Below are 22,093 nucleotides of genomic sequence, written 5' to 3' on the forward strand. Positions count from 1 at the left end.
ACCTATAGGCATAGTTATTAAGACCGGACCGGTGAATGAACCGCTTGAGCTCTTGGTTCACTGGTTTAGTGGTCGGACCAGTGGTTTTACTGGTCCAACCTGGTTTGATTAGTAATATAGAATAAATGTTTTTCTACTGTCACGAGCTGTACAATGGTCACTTGGCTAGCGCGTGGTGCACTCAACCCATGACCTGAGGTCGAATCTCCATCCCCACCAGTTTTCTTTGGATTTTACGTGCGCCTGCGTTGGTGCCAACTAGTTGGGCCCTTCTCTCGGCCCATTAACCGAACTTGGCTGGTTCAACCAGCTCGGTTTAACCTCCGGTTCATACAAAAACCACCCGGGTTAACCGGTTTCATCCGGTCCGACTGCATGCCCGACCTTTTCAGGGGACCGGACCGGCGGGGGTCCTGGTTCCAGTTTTTACTTGGTATCAAGTCGAGGGGAGAGACGATCGACATGCCACTAGCTCTTCTTCTCCCTTCCTCTCCTCGATGCCGAGAAAGGGAGGGAGCAAGGGAGAGCGTTGCTGCTTCATTGTGTTCTTCTTCTCCCTTCCTCTCCTCGATGCCGAGCAAGGGAGGGAGCAAGGGAGAGCGTGTTTGGTATCCTAGGTACTTGGTATTAAGTCGAGGAGAGAGACGATCGACATGCCACTAGCTCTTCTTCTCCCTTCCTCTCCTCGATGCCGAGCAAGGGAGAGCGTTGCTGCTTCATTGTGTTCTTCTTCTCCCTTCCTCTCCTCGATGCCGAGCAAGGGAGGGAGCAAGGGAGAGCGTTGCTGCTTTATTGTGTTCTACACATGGTTGTGCAGGCATGTAAAGAAAAGAGAAGGGTTCATTAAATGTACCATTCTAACGGTATCCCGTACCGTAGCAGTCATGTATAATTATCTATCTATTATATATTAAAACTTTCAACAAATGCTTCTAAACCATCACATTGTGCTATAATAAATTAGAAAAATAAAAAATATTCTAAGGAAAAAAAAAGCAAAACATCAAGCCCACTAATGAAATTGGTACTGATACTTTTCGTCCATCCGGATGTTTTTTTGGAATCAGATAGGTTCGGTTGGATAGTTCCGGATATTTTCGGATTCGGAAATGAATTCGGATTATTTTTCCTCGAAAATAGAAACAAATACGGTAAGTGCACTATCCGTTGGAAAGTATTCGGAATTTTTGCGGATATCCGCAAATCCTATCTTACTATAAAGTTGATGGCCACTAACTTCTAAAGGTCAACATGAAAGTGTGCCACATCATCACACACTAGAAATTATTATCTAGAGTACTTTAAATTACATGCAAGTGTACCACATCATCACCCACTAGCAATTATTATCTAGAGTATTTTAAATATCATGCAAATATGACATATCATTTACAATTTTGTTGTATTTTTAGAACTCAATATTCAAGCAATGTCAAATCATTATCTCCACATCATTTTATATTATTTAAACATATACTTTTACCATTTTTAGAAATGTATAACATATATACATATCCCGCAGTAAAGAGCGGGGTATCAACCAGAATATTATATAGGTTCAGGTCGTATATATTTGCTGGTGGTTGGTTTTTTTTTTTTTAGAAACACAGTACAAACGCAGGCGCTCACAACGTGCGCACACTCACCCCTATGAACGCACACACGCACACCCTACCCCTATGAGCACCTCCGGAAGACTGGGCCGGCATATCTTGGACCTCCGGAAGACTGGGCCGGCATATCTTGGTTTTTTTTTTGAGAAACACAGTACCTCCGGAAGACTGGGCCGGCATATCTTGGTTTTTTTTTTGAGAAACACAGTACAAACGCAGGCGCTCACAACGTGCGCACACTCACCCCTATGAACGCACACACACGCACACCCTACCCCTATGAGCACCTCTGGAAGACTGGGCCGGCATATCTACGCACACCCTACCCCTATGAGCACCTCTGGAAGACTGGGCCGGCATATCTTGAGACTGACGAAGTCACCACAGGCGCCTCGCTGTCGACGGGTACAACGCCTACCACTGAAAGAATAATTAGCCGTAAATACGAGCACCCGTGTCAAATCTAGGATTTGAACCCGGGTGGGCTAGTTCCATCACAAGGAACCTAACCAGTTGAGCTATGCTCACTTCGCTTGGTGGTTGGTTTTTTATTGATTTAGGAAGATGGTTTTAAGGGTATATGTGGACCTATTCTAGGCCTCTATGCTAATGTTGTGTAACGCCCCGATTTTCGTTCGGGATTAAAAATCATTTAATAATGCATTTTATAGAAATTAAATAAAAGTTAAATCAATTTAATCAAGTGAAATATTGAGGGAATTAAAATTTTCCTTTAAAAATCATTGGCCGGGAATGTTTTGTGATATTCTTTGTGCCCTAAAATACTCTCTGAAATTTCCCGCGAATTTTCGGAGCTTAATAGCTAATTTTAAAGTCACAAAGCTCATTGCATCAATTTAAATAAATTGAAAACCAAAGAAAAGCTCCCCTTCCTTCCTTGGGCCGCCTTCGGCCCATGCCTCCCTCCTTTTTGGGCCGCTCGGCCGTTCCCCTCCTTTCCCTTTGCCAAGTCCGCATCACCTCCCTCCCCTCTCTCCCTCTGGCTGACAGGTGGGACCTGTGGGCCCCGCCTATCATCCCCGAGCTCCAGCCGGGTCGGCAACCGCCGCCATGGCCACCGATTTTACCCACTCCTCTCGCCGAATACGCGCCACCTCACCCACCGCATCCACCCCGCACGCGCGCGCACGCCCGTGCGACCTTCTCGCGCCCGCAACCACCCCACTCCCCCTCTATCCTCGCAAAAACCGGCCACCAATCTCCTCCACGTCGCCGCCCACTCCATCGCCGGTTGCCTCCTCTCCTGGGCTCGATCCCGCCTTCCCGAGCCTATAAAAGTGATCCTCGTGCTCCCCTCCTCCGTTTCCCCCTCCTCCCGAGCTCCCCGCGCCTCCCTACCGCCCTCCCCACGCTGCTCCCGCGCACCGCCGCTTTCCGATGAGCTCCGGCCACCCGCCACCGCTGCTCCACCCACCGCCGCGCCAATCCGCCACCACCGTCGGCTTCGCGGCGCCGTGCCGCAGCCCGGCCCCTACTCCATTTCCCCTCTCCGCCTCCGGAACACCGCCGCTTCGCGCACCACCTCTCTCCGCCGCCGCCACCGACTCCAGCCGCGCGCCACCAACGCTCCCACCGCCGTTGTGCTGCGCCGTTTCCATTGACGGCTTCTCCGCATCAAGCTCCACCCCGGCCTCCACTCCAAACCCACAAAACCACCACCAAAACACCATTCCACCATGCATCTGAGCCACTGCCGCCTCCCGTCGCGTAAAACCGGCCACCACCGCCACCCTAACCACCGCAAGGGCAAGCTCGGCCACCACCTCCCCGTCGATGGAAACTCGCTGAACGTTCGCTTCCCGTGCACCGCCGTCGCTTGTCACCGGAGTTCCGCCGCCTCCCTCCGCCTCGAGCTTCGCCGGCCGCCGCGTTGCGCCGCCACCGCCGGTGGCCATCCGGCTAGGCCGCCGCCGCCACTGTTCGTCGCTGCTCGGCCGGCCGGTCTAGGCCACGCCCGCCCTGCCCTGTGGCCGCCCGTGGACCGGCGTGGTCCTGGTCCACGGTGCGCCCGAGGCCGCGGTGGTCCGCGTCCACCGTGGGCCTCCCCCTTGAGCCGCTGACGCCTAGGGCCCGCTTGTCGATGCCACCTCCTCCCCTCGGTGACGTCATAAATGATTAATAATTGCCTCATAATTCGATAATAATTGTAGAAATTGATTTAAATGGCTCAAAACTTCTAAATTCATATCTATTTCATGCGAACTCCGAATTGAGCCATTCAACTTGCAAAATTCATATAAAATTGAGATCTACATGTTTGTTTACTTTTTATGTACTATTTCATTGGTGTTTATTAGAGTTTTTCCTCATTTTGCGTGCCAGCGTGTAGAATCCGTTGTTTCGGAAGATCGCGGTTGCAAGGAAAAGTGTTCAGAAGATCGTTTGAAGAAGCAAGGCAAGTCACACATTCCCCTTGAGCATGTTGATCCCAATTTACAAATGTTTTACCATTTGCAAATAAATATGCATGTTTTGCTAATTACATGGGATCAGGGTTTACCTATCTGCTTGCTTGTGCCATGTTTACTTGATATCTGTCCTTTGTCAACCTTGGGTAATAAATCGACTAGCTCAGGTTACTTATGTGACCTAGCTAGAACTATATGCTTAGCCATGCTTAATTACCACTAGCTCAGTTGATGTGATAATTGCAGTATTAGATCTTTTTAGTATCAGAACGACCTGCGTGCTCGAGACACCTGACCATGTTGCATTGGTCGTAATTATCCAACTAAAATACGACTGAATGGTGGGCTGTGGGTGCATGGTTTCGCTGGTCGCACCTATGGCAATTAAGGACCGGTTCGCGGGATGCACTGGAAGACATACAGCGCTTGCCACAAGCGGGAATGGGTAACTGTCTGACTTGAAGTATAGCTTTCCTCTAGCTGACATTCCTAGGCAAGAGTGGGCGTGATGGAGTTGGGTCGGCCGGGGTGTTCGGTTGATCGGCTTCTGGATTCACCGTGGCATGAGAGGGGACTGCCCGCCGCCTTGCGAGGAGTGGGGGTGAAACCTGAGGTGTGGTGCGATTGGTCAAAGGGGGTTATATGAAGGGTCTTGTCACAATCACTCGACATGGTGATGTGTTCATCATGGGCGCATGATGATGCGGTGACATGCCGGTGGATTGTGTCTTGTGGGTACAGTTGTGCACCTCTGGCCAGAGTAAAACTATTCGAATAGCCGTGCCCGCGGTTCTGGGCGATCGACCAGATTCACCGTGATTAGTCTCACACTTAATAAATCGACTCAATGCACTGTAGTTCAGGTGTGTTGGTTGGGCCTGTTCAACATGGTGTTGTGTTGATCAGTAGAGATTTAATATTACTTTAATTACTCAACAGTTTTATTGTTTGCTCAATAAAATATTTTACAACCGCCTTTATGCAAATAGCCAGGAGCCATTCTTGAATCCCCTTGCACGTCTGCATCATTGGTGTGGCTTGCTGAGTACGGTGGTTGTACTCAGCCTTGCTATTATTCCCCTTTTTCAGAAGTGTAGTGCTTCTGAGCTGAAGACGAAGTTAGGGGACTAAGGCTCAGACTCCAGTTGAGTTTTGCCTGTGGAGTGGAGCTGAAGCCCCGCTAGGATCGTCTTTTTCTGCTGCTGCTGCTTTCTTTTCGGTGTGAGGACTAAGTGCCTCTTCTGTAAGTATTTTATGCTTTATTTACATTTAGAACTGTATATTACTTGTCGTTTTGTATACCCTGGCTGGTACTGGACTGTGATTTAATACACAAAATAGTCTGAAAATTTAGGGCTAAATTTCTGGGCGTGACATGTTGTTGGGAATTCTAATGAGGGTAATTGGTGGGTGCATCGAGGAACTCATCATCTCTAGCTCAATGGTGTAGGGAGCAATAGGGAAACACCTCACACCCGATGTTGGGTGTTGACCATGTACTAATATAGCCAATAGTATGTACAAGATCCTCAATTAGAGCCATGTTGACGATTATTATAGACCAATTTTGACCGTCAATATAATTGAAATAAAGGAGAACTAGCTATACTTGCAATGCATATTTATTTTTAGAATAATCTATTTACACTTGTACTTTGAATATTTTTTTGTTTGCAGAGATTGCTACGTAAACGGAGGAGAATCGACAGAAAATAACTGAACAATCAATCGCACGCCATCGAGAAGTAGACTTATGGGTAAATGGACCGACATTTTCTGAGTTTGTATCCGTACTCGATACTATCCGTGTCCGACCTGATTCTGATTATAAAATTTGGGTTAGGATATGGGAAGGGTGAGATCCGACTGAACCCGACCCATTTTCACCCCTAGCTGCCAGGGAAGAAAAGAGATAAAGACGCATGCACCACAATTTTTTTTATTTTAATTTTGCTGACTAGGATGCCATATCAGTGAAACCGTGCATCCATACTGCTATGGGACCTAAATTGTACGGTTTTGTATAGTTTAGGGGTGAAGATTTCTGGTATTGAGGATTATGTTGGCTGGTGAACTTAATCCATTTTTTTTTTATCTCTGACAGCATCCGAAGGAGCCCATAACCAAAGCAGCCCAAAGCCCAACCGATTGACGGTGCCCTGCCGAAGTGCCGAGAGCTCGAGAGACGAATGCAAAATTAATCTGTCCGTACGGCTGAATAATCCATTCCCCCTTCCCTTTCCTCCCCCCCCTCCGATCCAACCGCCGGCGGCGGCGGCGGCGACCGGCGGCCAGAGCGAGCTCCGTCCCGATCCGGCGGGGAGGGGCCTCCCCGCCCCCACGCGCTAACCTCCCCAGGCGGCCTCCTCCTCCTCCTCCTCCGCAGCGATGGGCTCCATGGAGCCGTTCAACCGGTGAGTCCCCCCTCCGTTTCGCACGGGCCCTGGAAACTCTAACCCTAGCGGGTGGGGGGTGATGAGATGTGCCCCCACCCTCGCCTGCTTTTCGTCGCTGACCTCGGCCGATCGTGCCCGCTGATGATGATGATGATGCAGGCTGGTGAGGCTGGCGGCGCGCGCCTTCTACGACGACATCTCGATGAAGGGCGACAACCAGCCCAAGACCTCCCGCGGGGACAACCGGGGGATGGCTGTCGTCGTCCTCGACGCGCTCACCAGGTGATTGGGTCTGCTTCCTGAAGATTCTGTGGGGGGAGAATTTCTGTGTTCGCGAATTCGTATACCTAGGTCTGGGTTGAAGGCGGGGGTTTTCCTCTGTTGGTAGGATCGTGAGGGGCGAGTGGAGTTAGTAGAACACAGTTCATTTGGGTCCATCCGGAAATGAATTGATAAATTGGATACTTCTAATGAGCACACTTAGATGATATTGTTGCTGCTGCTTAGGGACATCTCGATGGATGAAAATGGTGGAGGTGTTTGCATGAACCAGAATTCCCCCAATTGGACTGTTGTAGTTAAATTTAACAGTGATGTGCCACAGCAATTTTATTTGAGTTTTGACTCTTTCTTCCTTTGACTGGTTTTATATGTTTTTTTTAAAAAATTGGAGGTTAAAGATGATAACAATTGTTAAGGAATTCTGTACTCAGGAACTGCAAATTTACTAATGGATCAAGGATAAAATCCTAGATGTCCTCTTTTCTTGGTTGTTAAGACATGTAGATTGGAGCCAACGAATGAAATGTCTAAATCCTTATAAAACATTCTTTCTTAAGAAGTTTTTATCCACAAATCTTTGGACCTCAGCACTTCAGCTACATCATGTTTGATGGATTGTTAATTTTATTTATTAGTCCTCATGTTTTCCATCCACTTATTTGTGCCTTCTTTTCCATACACATTGATACTATCAACTGATGCCTTTTATGCAAATTACATTGTCTTGGTATAAAATGGTTTTTGGCTCTGAAGTTATGCAAAAGCTAATATTTTTCCACCACCAGACGCCAATGGGTTCGAGAGGAGGATTTGGCTAAGGCATTGAAACTCCACTCAAAGCAATTGCGCCGTATCCTCCGATTCTTTGAAGAAGAGAAACTAGTGACACGAGATCACCGGAAGGAGGTTAGTTTTTTATTGCGGCTATTATTATTGAAGTTCCACTATATCTCCATTGTCTTTTTCGTTTTCTAGGGATGGACATGTTTTAACTGACATCTCCTGCGACCCAATGAAAAATATTTTTGTTGTGGTTCATTTTCCTTTTCTAATTTTAATTTTTTTACTTTGTTGCTGCAGTCAGCAAAAGGAGCAAAAATATACAGTGCAGCAGCTGCAGCTGCTGGTGATGGTCAATCAATTACCAAGGAGGGAGAAGAGAAAGTAAAGATGCATACCCACTCGTACTGTTGCTTGGACTATGCACAGGTAGTTATCCACTGGTTTTATCTAGATGTTTTTCATGATAAATACCATTCAGATTGAAGGCATTCCCTCCACAATATAGGGCCAGTAAATTGTTCTTTTCCTTTTCTAGAATGTTTTAATAAGGACGAGTTTAGTGTAGATGCCAGGGAGTGGGATACTGTTATTTCAGGATACCCATGCAAAGTGTTGAAAAGTTAGTGTGGTTTAGCATATTTTACCTATGGGGGTTGAATACTGTTTAATGTTCAATCACTTATTCCGAGTCAAGGTGTGTGAACATTGTGGATAATAAATTTTCTTTAGATTTTTTACATTTAGATAGATTTTTTACATTTAGATATTGCTTGCATGTACTAGAAAATCAGTGTTTCATCATCAGGGTTCATATGCAAATACAGTTTCTTCGTGTGTAATCTGGCTGTAGTAACTCCTATAAATGTCATTCTCTCATAATCATAGATTCATTTATTCGAATTTTTGGTGTAGTTGCTACAATTTGAATCCACGCCATTAGGAACCTAATAAGTTGCATAATACTCCCTCTGTTCCATCTTGTAAGGTGTTTTAGTTTTCTCCTAAGTCAAACTTCTCTAACTAACATTTATAATACCAAATAAACACTATCAAGGCATATTTTATGGTGGATGTAGTGAAACTAATATGATGTTGTAGATGGTAGTGCGTTTTTCTATAAACTTGGTCAAAGCTAGAGAAGTTTGACTTAGGACAAAACGGCAATATGGAATAGACAATGGAGTACTCTAAGAAACAGTACAATTGTAGATAACCAAGGCCTACTTGGTTCATGTGGTGATTATATTCATTTCTACTTGTTTCTAGAGACACAAAACCAAACATAAGAAACATGTGCTAACAAAAACTATTTTTGTGGATTGTTTAGATCAATTGTGCATCATAAATTTCGGTTGAATGGCAATTTATGAACTAGTTTGTATAAACAATATAACATAACATAACATACAAGTTAACCTTGTCATACATGTCCATTAAATTGACTTTACCACACTTTTTTGTGCATGCTGCTAATGGCATTTACAATATTACTAAGTTTGTAGTTTTTGTTTACTTCTATGTTGCAAGTATTTGAGTTATTTTATTGTTTGAAGTAATGAAGGTCTTTGATCTGTTGAGGACTACAACTACAAAACCTAATCATTCTCATTCATCTTTCATCTTATTCTGTCATCATATTTGAATCGTGTTTGATAAGATGCATTTTTTTTGAAACACAGATCTGTGATGTTGTAAGGTATCGGATACATCGCATGAAGAAAAAGTTGAAAGATGAATTGGACAGCAGAAATACAATCCAACACTATATATGCCCTAACTGTAAGAAAAGGTACTAGGTACAATTATAGTTCTTTTGATGCTAGGCACAAAATCAAGTTACTTAACCTTGTTTTACAATATGCAGGTATTCAGCCTTCGATGCATTACAGCTTATAAGCTACACCGATGAGTACTTCCATTGCGAAAATTGCAATGGTGAGCTAGTTGCAGAGAGTGACAAGCTTGCTTCTGAGGAAATGGGAGATGGTGATGATAATGCAAGAAAACGCCGGCGTGAGAAACTAAAGGATATGCAGCAAAGGATCGATGTAATTATATTTTTATTTTACAATGCTAAGAACATTTTCTTGTGAGCATTCAATTTTAAGCACTTTTAATGCAACTTATATATATAATGGTTCAACTAGTGCAGAATAAGACAAAATGTTTTTGATTTACAATCTGCAATCATACTGTTGGTTAGGCCATGATTCCATGCTTTTTTTTTGGCACAACAGGAAATATAGTAAGTTATCTGCTTGTGGTCTTTCTGGATGCTGTTGAAATTATTCTTTTTGTTTCTTCATTACGAGTTTTTGCTTGGAGAAAATTACTTGCATGCATTAGTATGCTAGATGTTCATCAGACATGAATAGGTGACCATGTTAGTAACACTTATATGTACATCCCATTATGGGACAGTTTACATCGTGAGTTCTACTTCAGAGTTGTTAATGCTTTGCTATAAACTACAGAAATTAAATATACATTAGTTTCAACTTTAACAGATACCATGATATATTTCCACAGTACCATCTAAACACTGTTGCTTCACTGGTTTGCTTATACAACTTATGATTGTAGATGTGTCTACAATCTGCTTAAAGTTCAATATAAAAATCTCTTGCTGTTTCAGTCTATTCAACAAATACTTTAATGCGGTAGACAACCAGTTCTTTTGGATGAGAAATTTAGTATTGTGATCTTTTGGATTAAAACGATGTGCCCTTTTTTTAGTGAAGAGTCTTTTCTTTTTTGCTGATAATGAGTAGTAGTCTGTCAATATTTTTGTACTAATTTGGAAATTTATGTTTGTTAGTCTTGATCTACTGGAGTTTGGTGTTATTTATTTTTTTTACAACTTCGTTATATTTGGTTCAGGAACAATTGAAGCCATTGCAAGCACAACTTAATAGGGTGAAGGATCTTCCTGCTCCTGAGTTTGGGAGCTTACAATCATGGGAAAGAGCTAACATTGGTGCTTTTGGAACTGCTGACCCTAGTGCTGCTGACTCGTCTAGGAACCCACAAGGGCAGTATGGTACACCAATGCCATACCTCGGAGAGACAAAGGTAAGATTATTTTTATAATAGTAGTTTTTAGTATTGTTTGATTTTTTATTAGTACGCAATCAACAATGGCGCGTCTTGAAGCTTCCTGAGATTGTAGGTGGGTCCAACATGTCAGGTGATGGTGGATCTAACGGGCAAGACTAAGGGAACATATCCTATGCACACAAGTTTCCCGTGCACACATATCTACAAAGTCTCATATTCAAATTCATTATATTTTAGCCGTAACAAAAAAAGTGAAAAATCTGACAGTTTTAAGGGTAAAAATCTGTCAGAATTGTCTTTTTTATTACGGCTAAAATATAATGAATTTGAAGATAAAATTTCACATGTAGGTGTAATACTATTCGAAATATGTGTACAATTTTTTGTAGAATTTTTCGTGACATTTGCTAGTTCGTGTGCACTGAGTGTGCACGGAGTGTGCACGAGAAGCTTGTGTGCATAGGATATGTTCCCCAAGACTAAAACCTGTAGTTTTGTGATAACGGAAACACGAAATCTGTATTTTGTGAGACAAGTTCGTAAATCTGTAATTTTGTGATAGATTGTGCGAAGTACCTGTAGTTTAGTGAAATTTACTAAAAAGAACTCTGAATCAAATCTAACATAGTTTCTTCTCGAATTTTAGCAAGGATTGTTGTTTTCTTTAAGAAAAGTATTACTGATCTTCTGTAAAATAATGCGATGTGTTTATTTGTTAATCCTTACTAATGCATGTGTGTTTAATATGTGCTTACACATGAACGTCTCCTGTCTTGTATAGATGATACTCGGTACATTTTCATACATTTTCAATCATGCCTTGATCTAATCATGCTTTTTACTTATTTTTCTTTTCAGGTTGAAGTTGCATTGTCTGGCACCGGTGTAAAAGATGAAGGTGCTGAATCAGGTACAAATGGTAACGGGCTGAAAGTCTTGCCTCCATGGATGATCAAACAAGGTATGAATCTTACAAAAGAACAAAGAGGAGAGACCAGTAACTCATCAAATCTAGATGAAAAATCAGAAGTCAAGGATGAGAAAAAACAGGACTCAAAAGAAGATGAGAAGAGTATACAGGTCAGTTTGGGAATGAACATAAAATCTGATTTTACTTTTAAGATTTATTTTCTGTTCAGAGATACTTATGTTATTCTTTTATTGTGTAGGATGAATACATAAAGGCTTATTATGAGGCCTTAAGGAAAAGACAGGACGAAGAAGAAGCGAAAAGGAAGATACAGCAGGAAGGGGATACATTTGCTTCTGCGTCTCATTCTGAACGGCAGGTGGGCATGAAATCCAAACGAGAGGATGATGATGAGGGTGTTGAATGGGAAGAAGAGCAACCTGCAGGTAAATTTATGATTGTAACAACAGTAAATTGATCTTTTAGGCAATGTATCATATGCACACAGTCATCTTGGTGTACTCATGCACTCAATCCAGACCCTCCAATCTCTATCCAAAGGATAAGAATGAAGAGTGGTACTTTTTCACAAAACCGCCCACACCACCCTAGTAAGTTTGCATATAACCCCTAGTTTTATTCTCTCCTCTTCCGTCTATGTCCAGGTTCAGGCTTCTCCTTTCTATCTTTCTTTCTTCCCAAATCTGTCTTTGAAACGGTGAAACCTCCTCCTTCCTCTTCGCCCCTCTTAGTGCGGCACCGACGGCATCTCAAATACAGCCCACGCTCTTTGATCCTTCTGTTTCCCTTTGTCCATGTTCTTCTCTTTCTCGTCCTAACATTAAGTTAATCCTAATCCTACAAATTAATTTCTATCTCTCTCACAGCAGTGGAATCAGTCGCGGCATTGCCATTGCCTCTTAGTTTGTAGCTAGCTATATATGGCACATACGAGAGAGGCCGATCCGTTGATGCCACGGTGCCATTCTTCGACTAATACTTATAGTCTTCCATATAGCAAAAAGCAAGCCCGTGATTAGCAGCATTGTCTCCCTTTCTTTTGGGTTTGAGAGGTGATTGAAGCATCTTTCCTATTAATTGAATGCAACAGCTTTAGTTTGGCTTGGTCAAGCGTGTACTTGCTTAGAGGATTTGAATCGTTGTGGAAGCCACACGAAGCGGGAGGAGACAACGCAGATAGATCTGGGAAGAAGCTTTGGACCTGGACATGAAAAGAGAGAAAAGAACAAAGGGGTTATGTGCAAACTTACCAGAGTGGAGCGTGCGGTTTTGTGAAAAAACACCACTTTTCGTTCTTATCCTTAGGATTGAAATTGAAGGGTCCAGATTGAGTGAGTGCATGAGTTTACTAGGATGACTGTGCACATAGGATACGTTGCCTTGGATCTTAATTCTATGTTTATCAAAGCTGCAACATTGAACTGACTTAATATTTCTGACTATTCACTTATTCGCTGATATAATAGATTAATAGCCATATCATGACTCATCTTAGTAAGACTGCCATAATTTCTTGCAATGTTGATGTGTTAACACAATTTTATATATGCATGTGTTGGGTGGGTGGGTTTGGGGCATCCTATCCATATGGCCTTTCATCTTGGCATATGCTTTTGGAATATTTCGATGGAAGTTCATACGCTACATATTTCTTATCCTTGATGTGTCTGCTTTTGATTATATGCTTTAGACATTTGAAGATGTCCTTTTATCAAGTATTATGTCTAATTTTTTGAACTAATGCAGGGAATACAGCTGAGACATACAAACTGGCAGATTTGAATGTTGAAGCCCAAGAATCTGGTGATGAAGAAGATGAAATTGACTGGGAAGAGGGTTAAAAGGCAGTCACAAATTCGTTAAAGTAGTTCAATTTCATTCCAGGAATTGGATGATGAGCAATATCACCAACTGAACAAGAAGCCAAGAAAAAGGCATGAAAAGCATTGCCACCAAAGAATTAGTTTGTATGGTTTGTTTGACCAAGGGAACTTTTCGGAAGTGAAGCGTTTTCCTTTTAATAGCGAAAACATTTCCCAACCCCAGGCGGCATTTTCTCCCCAAGATCCTTAAAAAGCTACCATACTGTAAAGTATTATGCTATTGACATCTTCAAGGGCCATGTGGGTGGAATTTATTGTCGCAAAATCAGCTCTGTTTTCAGTGAATGATCTTTTTTTTTTTTATGTTGTGAGACTGTACGCTATGGCCATAAACATGCCATTTTTCAGATGTTCTTGCCATGACCTGTATATTATGATGGCTATGCGCTAGATTAAATTTCTGAGATTAATGAATTGATTTACTCCAAGATTAATAATATCAATGGTAGTTTGCCTACTTGTCAGCATGCAGGTAACTCGATGAACGAATGGATGTAGCTAGTATGCTGCACCGAAATCTCGTGCCCAAACTGACGTTTGTTTTGTAGGATTGACACGAGAGCAGTCAGTAATTAAGCACGTAAACGCTAAAACGCATTAATAATATTCATCCGTTCCGTTCAGTTGTTAGCTGTTATCGATCAGCTCTCTTTTACCTACTTAAGCTAGTTTAATTACTGTAGTTAATAACACCCAGGTACTTGACACCATACATATATACATTGGATCAACACACCACACGATCGAGCACACCAACGGCGGCGGCAGAACACCACCACCGCCGGCGGCCATGATCTCCGGTAGCATCGACGTCCTCGCCGTCGCCTTCGCCGTGGCAGCGGTGATCGTCGTCCCGGTGCCCGTGGCGGCAGCGGCGGCGCCGGCGAGACTGGACACGTACCTGGTGCGGATGGTGAACCGGATGGAGAGGAAGATGGAGTTCGACTGCGACGAGTGGCCCGACGATTTTGAGCTGAGGGCGAATGGCGGCGACATGAACGTCACCTACGAGACCGCCGACCGCCCCGGCTACGACTACCTCACCCCCAGGGTCTCCTGCATATGGTCGTAAGTAGATGCTCTCCATCTGTCATAAAATAAAATAATGTAGTTAGATTATTGACAGAAATAATGTAGTTAGATTATTTAAATTCGTAGTAGTATAATGTGTAACTAGATTTGTTTATTTATTTTAAAATGGAGATAGTATTAGATATAGACACGGCTACTCCAACTTACATTAATTACTTGATCGATCATTACAATAAAATCTTTTGAGGGACGATCCGTGGTTCTTCGAAAGTAATTGATGTTGGTAGAGTGCTATATTATTTTATATCTCTTCATGGTTTTCGGGATGTCACTTAGTTTGGCCAAAAGTTTTATTTATGTTATGAAAGTAGTATTTTTAACTTAAAATCCAAATTATGGTTTCTAACTATAACTCCAAATCTATTTCAGATTCAAATCTCTACCAAACAATCTTATTTAAGATTTCGTTTGGCACAACTCTAGATCTTAAATTCACACTGAATTTAGACCTTATAAGTTAAATTAAATTGATTTAAATTTTATATTCCTTCTGAAGTAAAAACAAAATGATTCATTCAAATATTATCAATATACTCATATATTCAAATCGGTGAATTTACGAAGCTAAAAATATTACTATATTTATCTACAAAGTTAATCAAACCTTATTTCTATATTTATTTTCTATATTTATGAACAAACTTAGTCGAACCAAGAATAGTTGGATCTAAAACGACGGAGGGAGTATCATGTGACTCGCAGATACGAGGGGAACTACATGAGCAGCGTGATAATCTGGGACGAGGAGAAATGGCCGGAGAAGAAGGCGTGCCTGGTGGGGGGCGGCAGGAGATGCGAGCTGGTGTTCGAGAACAAGGAGGAGGTGCTGGTGGTGACGACGTCTTCGCCGGCGGCGCCGGGGACGGGGTCGTCGAGGAGGGTGCTGGGCGACCTGGCCGTGAAGGACTGCAGCACGCACTGGTACGGCCACCTCCTTCCCTGGGGCGCCGGCTGCACCTACCCCAGCCACGACCACGCCTACGCCGGCGCCGTCCACAGCACCTGGACCGCCGCCGCCATGGCCAGCACGATCGGCCACTGATCCATCGCGGCAAAAAAAAAAAAATGTTGCAAGAAGATGATCGATCACCAGGAGGAAATATATGCAGAGCTGGATTGGTTTGAGGCCTAAATTACGCTTACCAATATTTGGCAATTTTAATAGTGTTTAGTGTCTATTTGTTTTGAAGCCAAATTTTGGCATGCCTAAGAAAATAGGCCATTTCATAGTGAGCTTAGACTATTTTGGCTTCAATCCAAACACAATTTTGCCTTACCAAAATTAGTCATACCAAAACTTGCCAAATTTTGGTATTGACAAAATTTGATAAGGCCTATTTAGACCACAAACCAAACCAACCCGTAAATCTCTCTAGCTATCTCTCACGCAGATCACGAAATTTCACGGAACCCCCGATCGATAGTAGTAGGTATAATAATGGATCAAGTTGTTGTGTAAAACATAGGGGATTTTAATTTGGTACGTGACGTATGACGATCTCTATTATACTATGGCTTTAGAATTTCACAAGTTTCGTCCCTGCCGGCAGAAAGAACAAGTATCTAGTGTGTTGGTTTTTCCTTGCTTTCTCTGGCACGTTCTGATAAAAAAAAACATCATATCAAAACAAGGAGGATAGGCAAGTAAAAGGTTTTTTGCGAATTTATGGTTTACTTTGATCAGGTTCATTACTCCACCCCGAGATCATCATAGTAGTCGCCGGCGCCACTGCCACCACCACCACCAGTCCGCCAAGGTTTACAAAACAATACGGTTATCATGGTTATCACGTGCGGTAACATTCTCAGTTTTTAAAACCACAGTAAACCTTGTAGTAACCGTCTTACCGTGGATCGGTAACCGCACCCAAAAACGGTTTGGTGAACCCTAGCTGCCGCCTACTCGCTCCCGTCCCCTCCACCTCAGCCACCGGAGAAGATGGGGCGCCGGGGGGGGGGGGAGAGATGAGGATAGGGAGTGGGAGTGGAGTGATGTGAGGTGGAGCAAAGGAGAGGAGAAGAGAAGTTAGAATCTACAAAGTGCCAACATTGTTCAGGAGGCTAAAGTGCTACTGTCTGGAGAGCGAGAAGTTAGAATCAACAGTCTCCCGTAGTCAAAACTGTGTAAGCCATTTCTTGACAAATAAGTCTAGAGTTGATTCAGTTTATGGTTTTTGGATGGGTGAGAGTTGTAATTTTATCTCGTAACTTGTTTGCGAGGACGCTAGTTTTGAGTAATATATTTTCCCCTTCCCCGCAAAAAAAAGGGAGAGGAGAAGAGAAAAAAAAAAGGTGCATGTGAGCGGAGAGGAGGAGAACGAGAAAAAGGTGAAAGAAAAGTAGTGTGTGGCCGGTGCAGGAACGCGTGGGGTCCACTTGCTCTTCACATTGCTCCATAAGTGGTTCGCTTTGCAATAATGCACGTATTATCGTTGACGGGTCTCTTAATAGATCATCTGTGAAAATAGTTTTTTCATGTGGTCCTTGAGCCATTTCCGGGGAACGATTTTTACATGCAGAAGTAGTTTTGGTCCACCTATGATTTGCAATTTGAAGGATCTTGTCCGGAAAAAGACAATTTTGTAGTTGTGTTAGTTCAATGGGATCGAGCTAACTTTGGAGCATACAATTTAGATATACAGTTGCCATTAGAGGCGATTTTTAGCGTACTAATTATGGTAGTAGCTAGGTCTCGATACAAAATTGCAAACAGCTTCCTGGCATATCCTCGGGCTCATTTTAAGTATCCGTTAAATTATCCAGTTTAATTCATAGCACTCAATATTTTACTAATAAAAACTGCGTGGAATCACTCCTATCTTGTTTTAAATGTACGATGCTAATAACATTTGGACATGACGTTTGACCATTCGCATTATTCTATTTGTCCTCTATTAGTCCCTGAGTCAACATACTTAATTAGGACAGATAAATTTTGCTATAGGACACTACGATGACTTCGTGGTTTTAGCTCTAGAACACATCAAAAGTTAATCTTTAGGGGAAGACGCTCTCAAAATGTGATTATTTGCTGATGGACACCGTAGACATTAAAATATTAATTTTCGGTTGATAGGAGAGATAAACATCGTGAAATGTAAAAAAAATGCCCCTTGACCCACTTGTCATATTCTCACATTTCACTCCCTCTCACACTCCGGCCACAATACCTCCTCCGCTCACTGCCGATGACCACCAAGGCCTTCCCTCCTCACCTCCTCCGTCTCCGCCATGGCGGTGCGAGTCGGCTCCCTTATGCACGCGGCCGCTGGCATGGCATGCTCCCTCGCCCGACTCCCCGGCGCGTGCTAAGGGGCAAGGGCGAGGCGCTGAGTGTCGTACACATGTCGTCGGCTCCGGGGGCCTCTGCCTCCCGCCATGGCACCACAAGTGATGGAGTCAGAGGTGGTTGCACGAGCGCTCGTGTTGCTAGTGGAGGCGCACCTGGGCGGCCGCGCTGCTATTCACCTCGACAGTCTTGCTGTTGCTGCTCATCTGCTCTGTCGCCAAGAGCCGTCGGCCCTAATAAGCTACCTTCGAGCAGAGAAGATGGAAACAAAGAACGGCGCCAACGAGGTGGGGAGGAGAGCGGCTCCTGCTGGGCGAGGGGGAGGGAGAACGGCGTCGACCGGTGGGTGAGGGGAGGGAGTAGCTGGCTAAGGGGATCATATTGAATAAGAGAGATGGAAAGGGGTAATTTGGTCACTGCGTGTCAAAAATGTGAGTTTGCTCTCGTCTAGTTAGCACTAAAACATAAAATAAATGGGCTCGGTGTTCACTGGCAAATAATCAAGATTATAGTGGCTTTCCTCAAAAGTGACTTCGTGTGTTGTCTCACAGCTAAAATCACAAAGTCGTAATATCCTATAGCAAAGTTTACCATTATTAGTAGGCAAATTTTGATAGAGGACAATGTGACTTCGTGGTTTTTGCTCTAGGACACGTCAAAAGTCAATCTTTGGGGGAATGCACTATCAAAATGTGGTTATTTGCTGATGGTTACCGCGGAGGACTACTGGGCGGAGCATGCAATTCATAGGCCAGAGTTAGCAGCGTCGGCTGATGCACCCATGTTTCGAGTTGGTGCGTCGACGGCGTGGCAGGAGGCTTCGCCCGCGGATCTGCCACCCTTGCGTCCTCCAGGCCGCCACCTCGATGCTAGCTCCTCTGCTGCGTCGATGCTGGGAAGGGAGGAAGGAGAGGAAGAGAAATGAGGGGCAATTTGGTCACTCGCGTAAATGTTTAGGCCCACTTTCGCCTCGTCGGCACAAATACACTATTTTAATCGGTGCAGTGTCCGTTGGCAAATAACTATGTTTAGAGAGTGCTTTTCTCCAAAAGTGAGTTTGTGCGGTGTACTACAGCTAAAACCACGAAGTCGCGGATGTCTTTGTAGCAAAATTTGCCTAGGATTTATCCCCTATTAGTAAAAAAAGGGACAGATACGATCATGAAAAATATGTCGTCAGCCCATCACCAAAAACGTAATTTAATAGAGGTATGAAAGTTATCATCGAGATTTATTGTACTACCTCCATCTCATAATACTTGTTGTTCTAGATTGTTTAGCATGTATCAAGGTTAGGAAAAAAGATTATAGTACCCCTTATTAAATAATGTATATTGCATGTTGGATGATAGTTGAGGTAGAATAGGCCTTTTTTGACAAATTGGTCCTTGTAGAAAACTTATTTTGAAACTAGTCCCTACCAAAAACTAGAGAGTCGGCTCAGCGCCAACAATATAGCTGACCTGATGTGGATTCGAACCTTGGTGCTAGGGTACACAAGCAAATGAACATACAATTGCACCACAAGTACATTGCTTATTAATCGCCGTGCATCAGTCTAATTAGCGTGTACAAGGAGTCAGCGCCAAATGCATTGGCGCTGAGGCCCTGCCACGTCGTGCCTCGCCCACCACGCTGGCACGATGTTAGCACCAACCGCTTTGGCGCTGATAGTTTTTGGCAGGGACTAATTTTGAAATAAGTTTTCTATAAGGATCAATTTGTCAAAAAAAAGGGTAGTATAGGATGAAATTTGAATTGGAAGTGGGTTATGTGTTACTGTTTTGAGATAACTTTTGGATGCTAGGAAGATCGGTATTGTGGGATGAAGTAGTACTACATAGGTATTGTGTAGATTGATGGCAATATCATAGGAGTATCATCTAGATTATAGTAGTATATATATCATAAAGGTTGACCAGACTGTCCTATGATGATGCCATAAATATATCATCACATTTTATAGTGGTTCAATTGATGTATCATGATATCTATCGAGAAGGTATATAAAGGTTGACCAGGATTGTACTATGATGATGCCATAAATATATCGTCACATTTTATAGTTGTTCTATGAGTAAAATACATGGCCGGTCCTTAAACTTGTGGGGCGGTGTCAGGGTTATGGATACCACATACCTAATAGTAGTCGACTAAATCTCGGCAGAACCCACCATATACCATGTCTTATACGGGAACAACCTTCGGATATAGGAGGAGTTCCGCATAAGGAAGGATATGAATAGAGTTCTACATGGAAACGACAAGGACTACTCGGATTGTATCCATATTGATCTCCCTAGTTCTACTTGGACAAGGGAACACCTATAGGTATAAATACAAGGCCCCCTAGGAGGAGAGGTGACACGGAACAATAGATCAAGACAAAAGATCAACAAACAAGCCAACACGCCCTCCAAATATCAATATCAGAGATTAGCTTAGACAAACCCTATCCGGTACCTACGGGGGCCGGCAAGAGGGGTCAAGCACTATCTCTGATCTCGACGAGTTCGTGTTCGAGGAAGAAGACTACCCTGTCGTCGACTACGAGTTGGTTATCTAGCCGTCAAGTCGACTGACAGCCAGATATGTTATCCCACATGTTGTATTTGTGTGATCCAGATGAATAAAGAGCAACACCAGTTTCGGCCAACAGGATGTAGGGTTATTACCTGATAATTCAAGAGCCCGAACTTGTATAAAAATCCTCGTCTCCGTCTTTTTTACTACAGTCTCGCATATATCCTAGTACCAACGATCCCCATACTATGCAAATACCGGAATCGCGACATCAAACGTTGACAGGCGGTATCACTTAAGTTCATAAATTTAGAATATGCATGTTTAGGTCTACGATCTCGTTTTAATGTACCATCCCGGTCTAATCCGCGGTTGACCGCGTCTTACCGCCAGCGCAGTACATTTGCATCTGCCCCCCTCCACAAAACGTAGGCATTAATATCATCCCTAAACACCATCATGTGATAAAACGATCCATAACAAAGTAGTCTTCAAATGTGAAATATGCAGTACCATTGTGTGGAATTACAGATAGCGCAGTAGCAACCTCAGAGGCTTGATTTAAAATGCAGCAAATAATGTTGATCGAAGATAGCTCAAGTGCCTTTGATTAAAACAACAGGACAAACCACATTGTTGATGCAGTAGTTGCTCACACTTCTGTAGAACATTCTGTAGAACAAAACCAACTCGGAATTTGAATCAGAAACCAAAAAAAGATGATTTATATTGCAGGGTCTGTGTCAGGTTCCAGAAATCATCTCTCTTGATTAGGCTAGGAATAAGAATAGTATCAAACAGTGATGTGTGTTGTCGAAGCGACAACTGCATACGTCGAAAGACATGGTTACTCAATAGTAGTCGGAAAAGAAGTGAAGTGTATTAAATTGAGAATTTTTCTTGGGGCCCCCCTATTACATGGCCCTATGAGACTATTTATAGCCCCATTACAGGTTCTTACTACTAGGGTTTTGGTTATACAGGGGAATTTACATGGTTACCCTTATGAAAGGGACATTTACATGGGTACATAATGTAATTGAGGTTCATGGGCCCTTGATGGGCCGCTAGGCGATCGTCGGCCCAATAGCCCCTAGGCTTGATGGGCCTGAATAGCTTCTTCGGTCCTCGCGGGGGCGAACTTGCTATGGCGAAGTCGTCTCCCTTCGGCATATACTCTTCGCCCTACATCTTTTGCCCAAGAGGCCTCTGGCCCGGCAAGGTACCCGCGCGATTCCCCGCCTCTCGCCGTCCTTGTTCCATAGCCTTCGCCATGGGGGGGAGGGGGGGCTTCGCCCTGACTAACCTTGACGTCTCGGGCTTGAATCCCCACTGGTCGCGTGGTTTCGGCAGGTTTTGTCGAAGGGCCTGATGCCATACCGCCAACAATGTGATTACATGACTTTTCAAGCCTGGCAAGCACATTTTTGACAGAAACAAACACAGTCCTTGGTTCAAATTCAACCCACGATACACAGGTGCTGGTTCTCTATCTGCTCTAAAGTTGAAGTCCATCACCGCCGCGCCGACGATGTAGCCGCCACGCGCTGGCCCTCATGGAGCCCAGCGACGCTGCCTCTCCGGAGCCCTACCACGCCGATGCCCCTCGCGGAGCCCAGCGCCTCGCTGCCTCTCCCGGAGTCATCGAGATCGCCCTACTCGCTGCTCTCTCCCTTGGAAGTGGAGAAGAATGCAATGGATTTAGGTTTGCAACAGTGCCTACGTTTTGTGGAGGGGAAGGATGCAAATATACTGCCTGCGTGGCAGGCGGTCAGAGGTGGTCAACCGCGGATTGTACCGGGATGGTACATTAAA

General features: G+C 43.7%; 1 protein-coding gene across 1 annotated transcript; it reads left to right on the forward strand.

Annotated features, from left to right (window-relative positions):
* The first annotated feature begins 6,192 nt into the window (after nucleotides 1-6,192).
* Nucleotides 6,193-13,831, forward strand: LOC4345330 (uncharacterized). Its single transcript, XM_015795375.2, has 10 exons — nucleotides 6,193-6,456; nucleotides 6,598-6,720; nucleotides 7,506-7,626; nucleotides 7,801-7,929; nucleotides 9,183-9,292; nucleotides 9,368-9,551; nucleotides 10,384-10,575; nucleotides 11,419-11,640; nucleotides 11,730-11,916; nucleotides 13,238-13,831. The coding sequence occupies exons 1-10, from the start codon at nucleotides 6,431-6,433 to the stop codon at nucleotides 13,330-13,332; spliced, it is 1,389 nt and encodes a 462-aa protein (XP_015650861.1). The 5' UTR covers nucleotides 6,193-6,430; the 3' UTR covers nucleotides 13,333-13,831.
* The last annotated feature ends 8,262 nt before the right edge of the window (nucleotides 13,832-22,093 follow it).

This window comes from Oryza sativa, chromosome 8 (genome assembly GCF_034140825.1).
Source record: "Oryza sativa Japonica Group chromosome 8, ASM3414082v1".
Lineage (NCBI taxonomy): Eukaryota > Viridiplantae > Streptophyta > Magnoliopsida > Poales > Poaceae > Oryza > Oryza sativa.

Coding starts and splice junctions, on each gene's coding strand:
- LOC4345330 (XM_015795375.2), top strand. CDS start 6,431: ATGGGCTCCATGGAGCCGTTCAACCG. Junction 9,552..10,383: donor ATATGCAGCAAAGGATCGAT/GTAATTATATTT, acceptor TATTTGGTTCAG/GAACAATTGAAGCCATTGCA. Junction 11,641..11,729: donor AAGATGAGAAGAGTATACAG/GTCAGTTTGGGA, acceptor TTTATTGTGTAG/GATGAATACATAAAGGCTTA.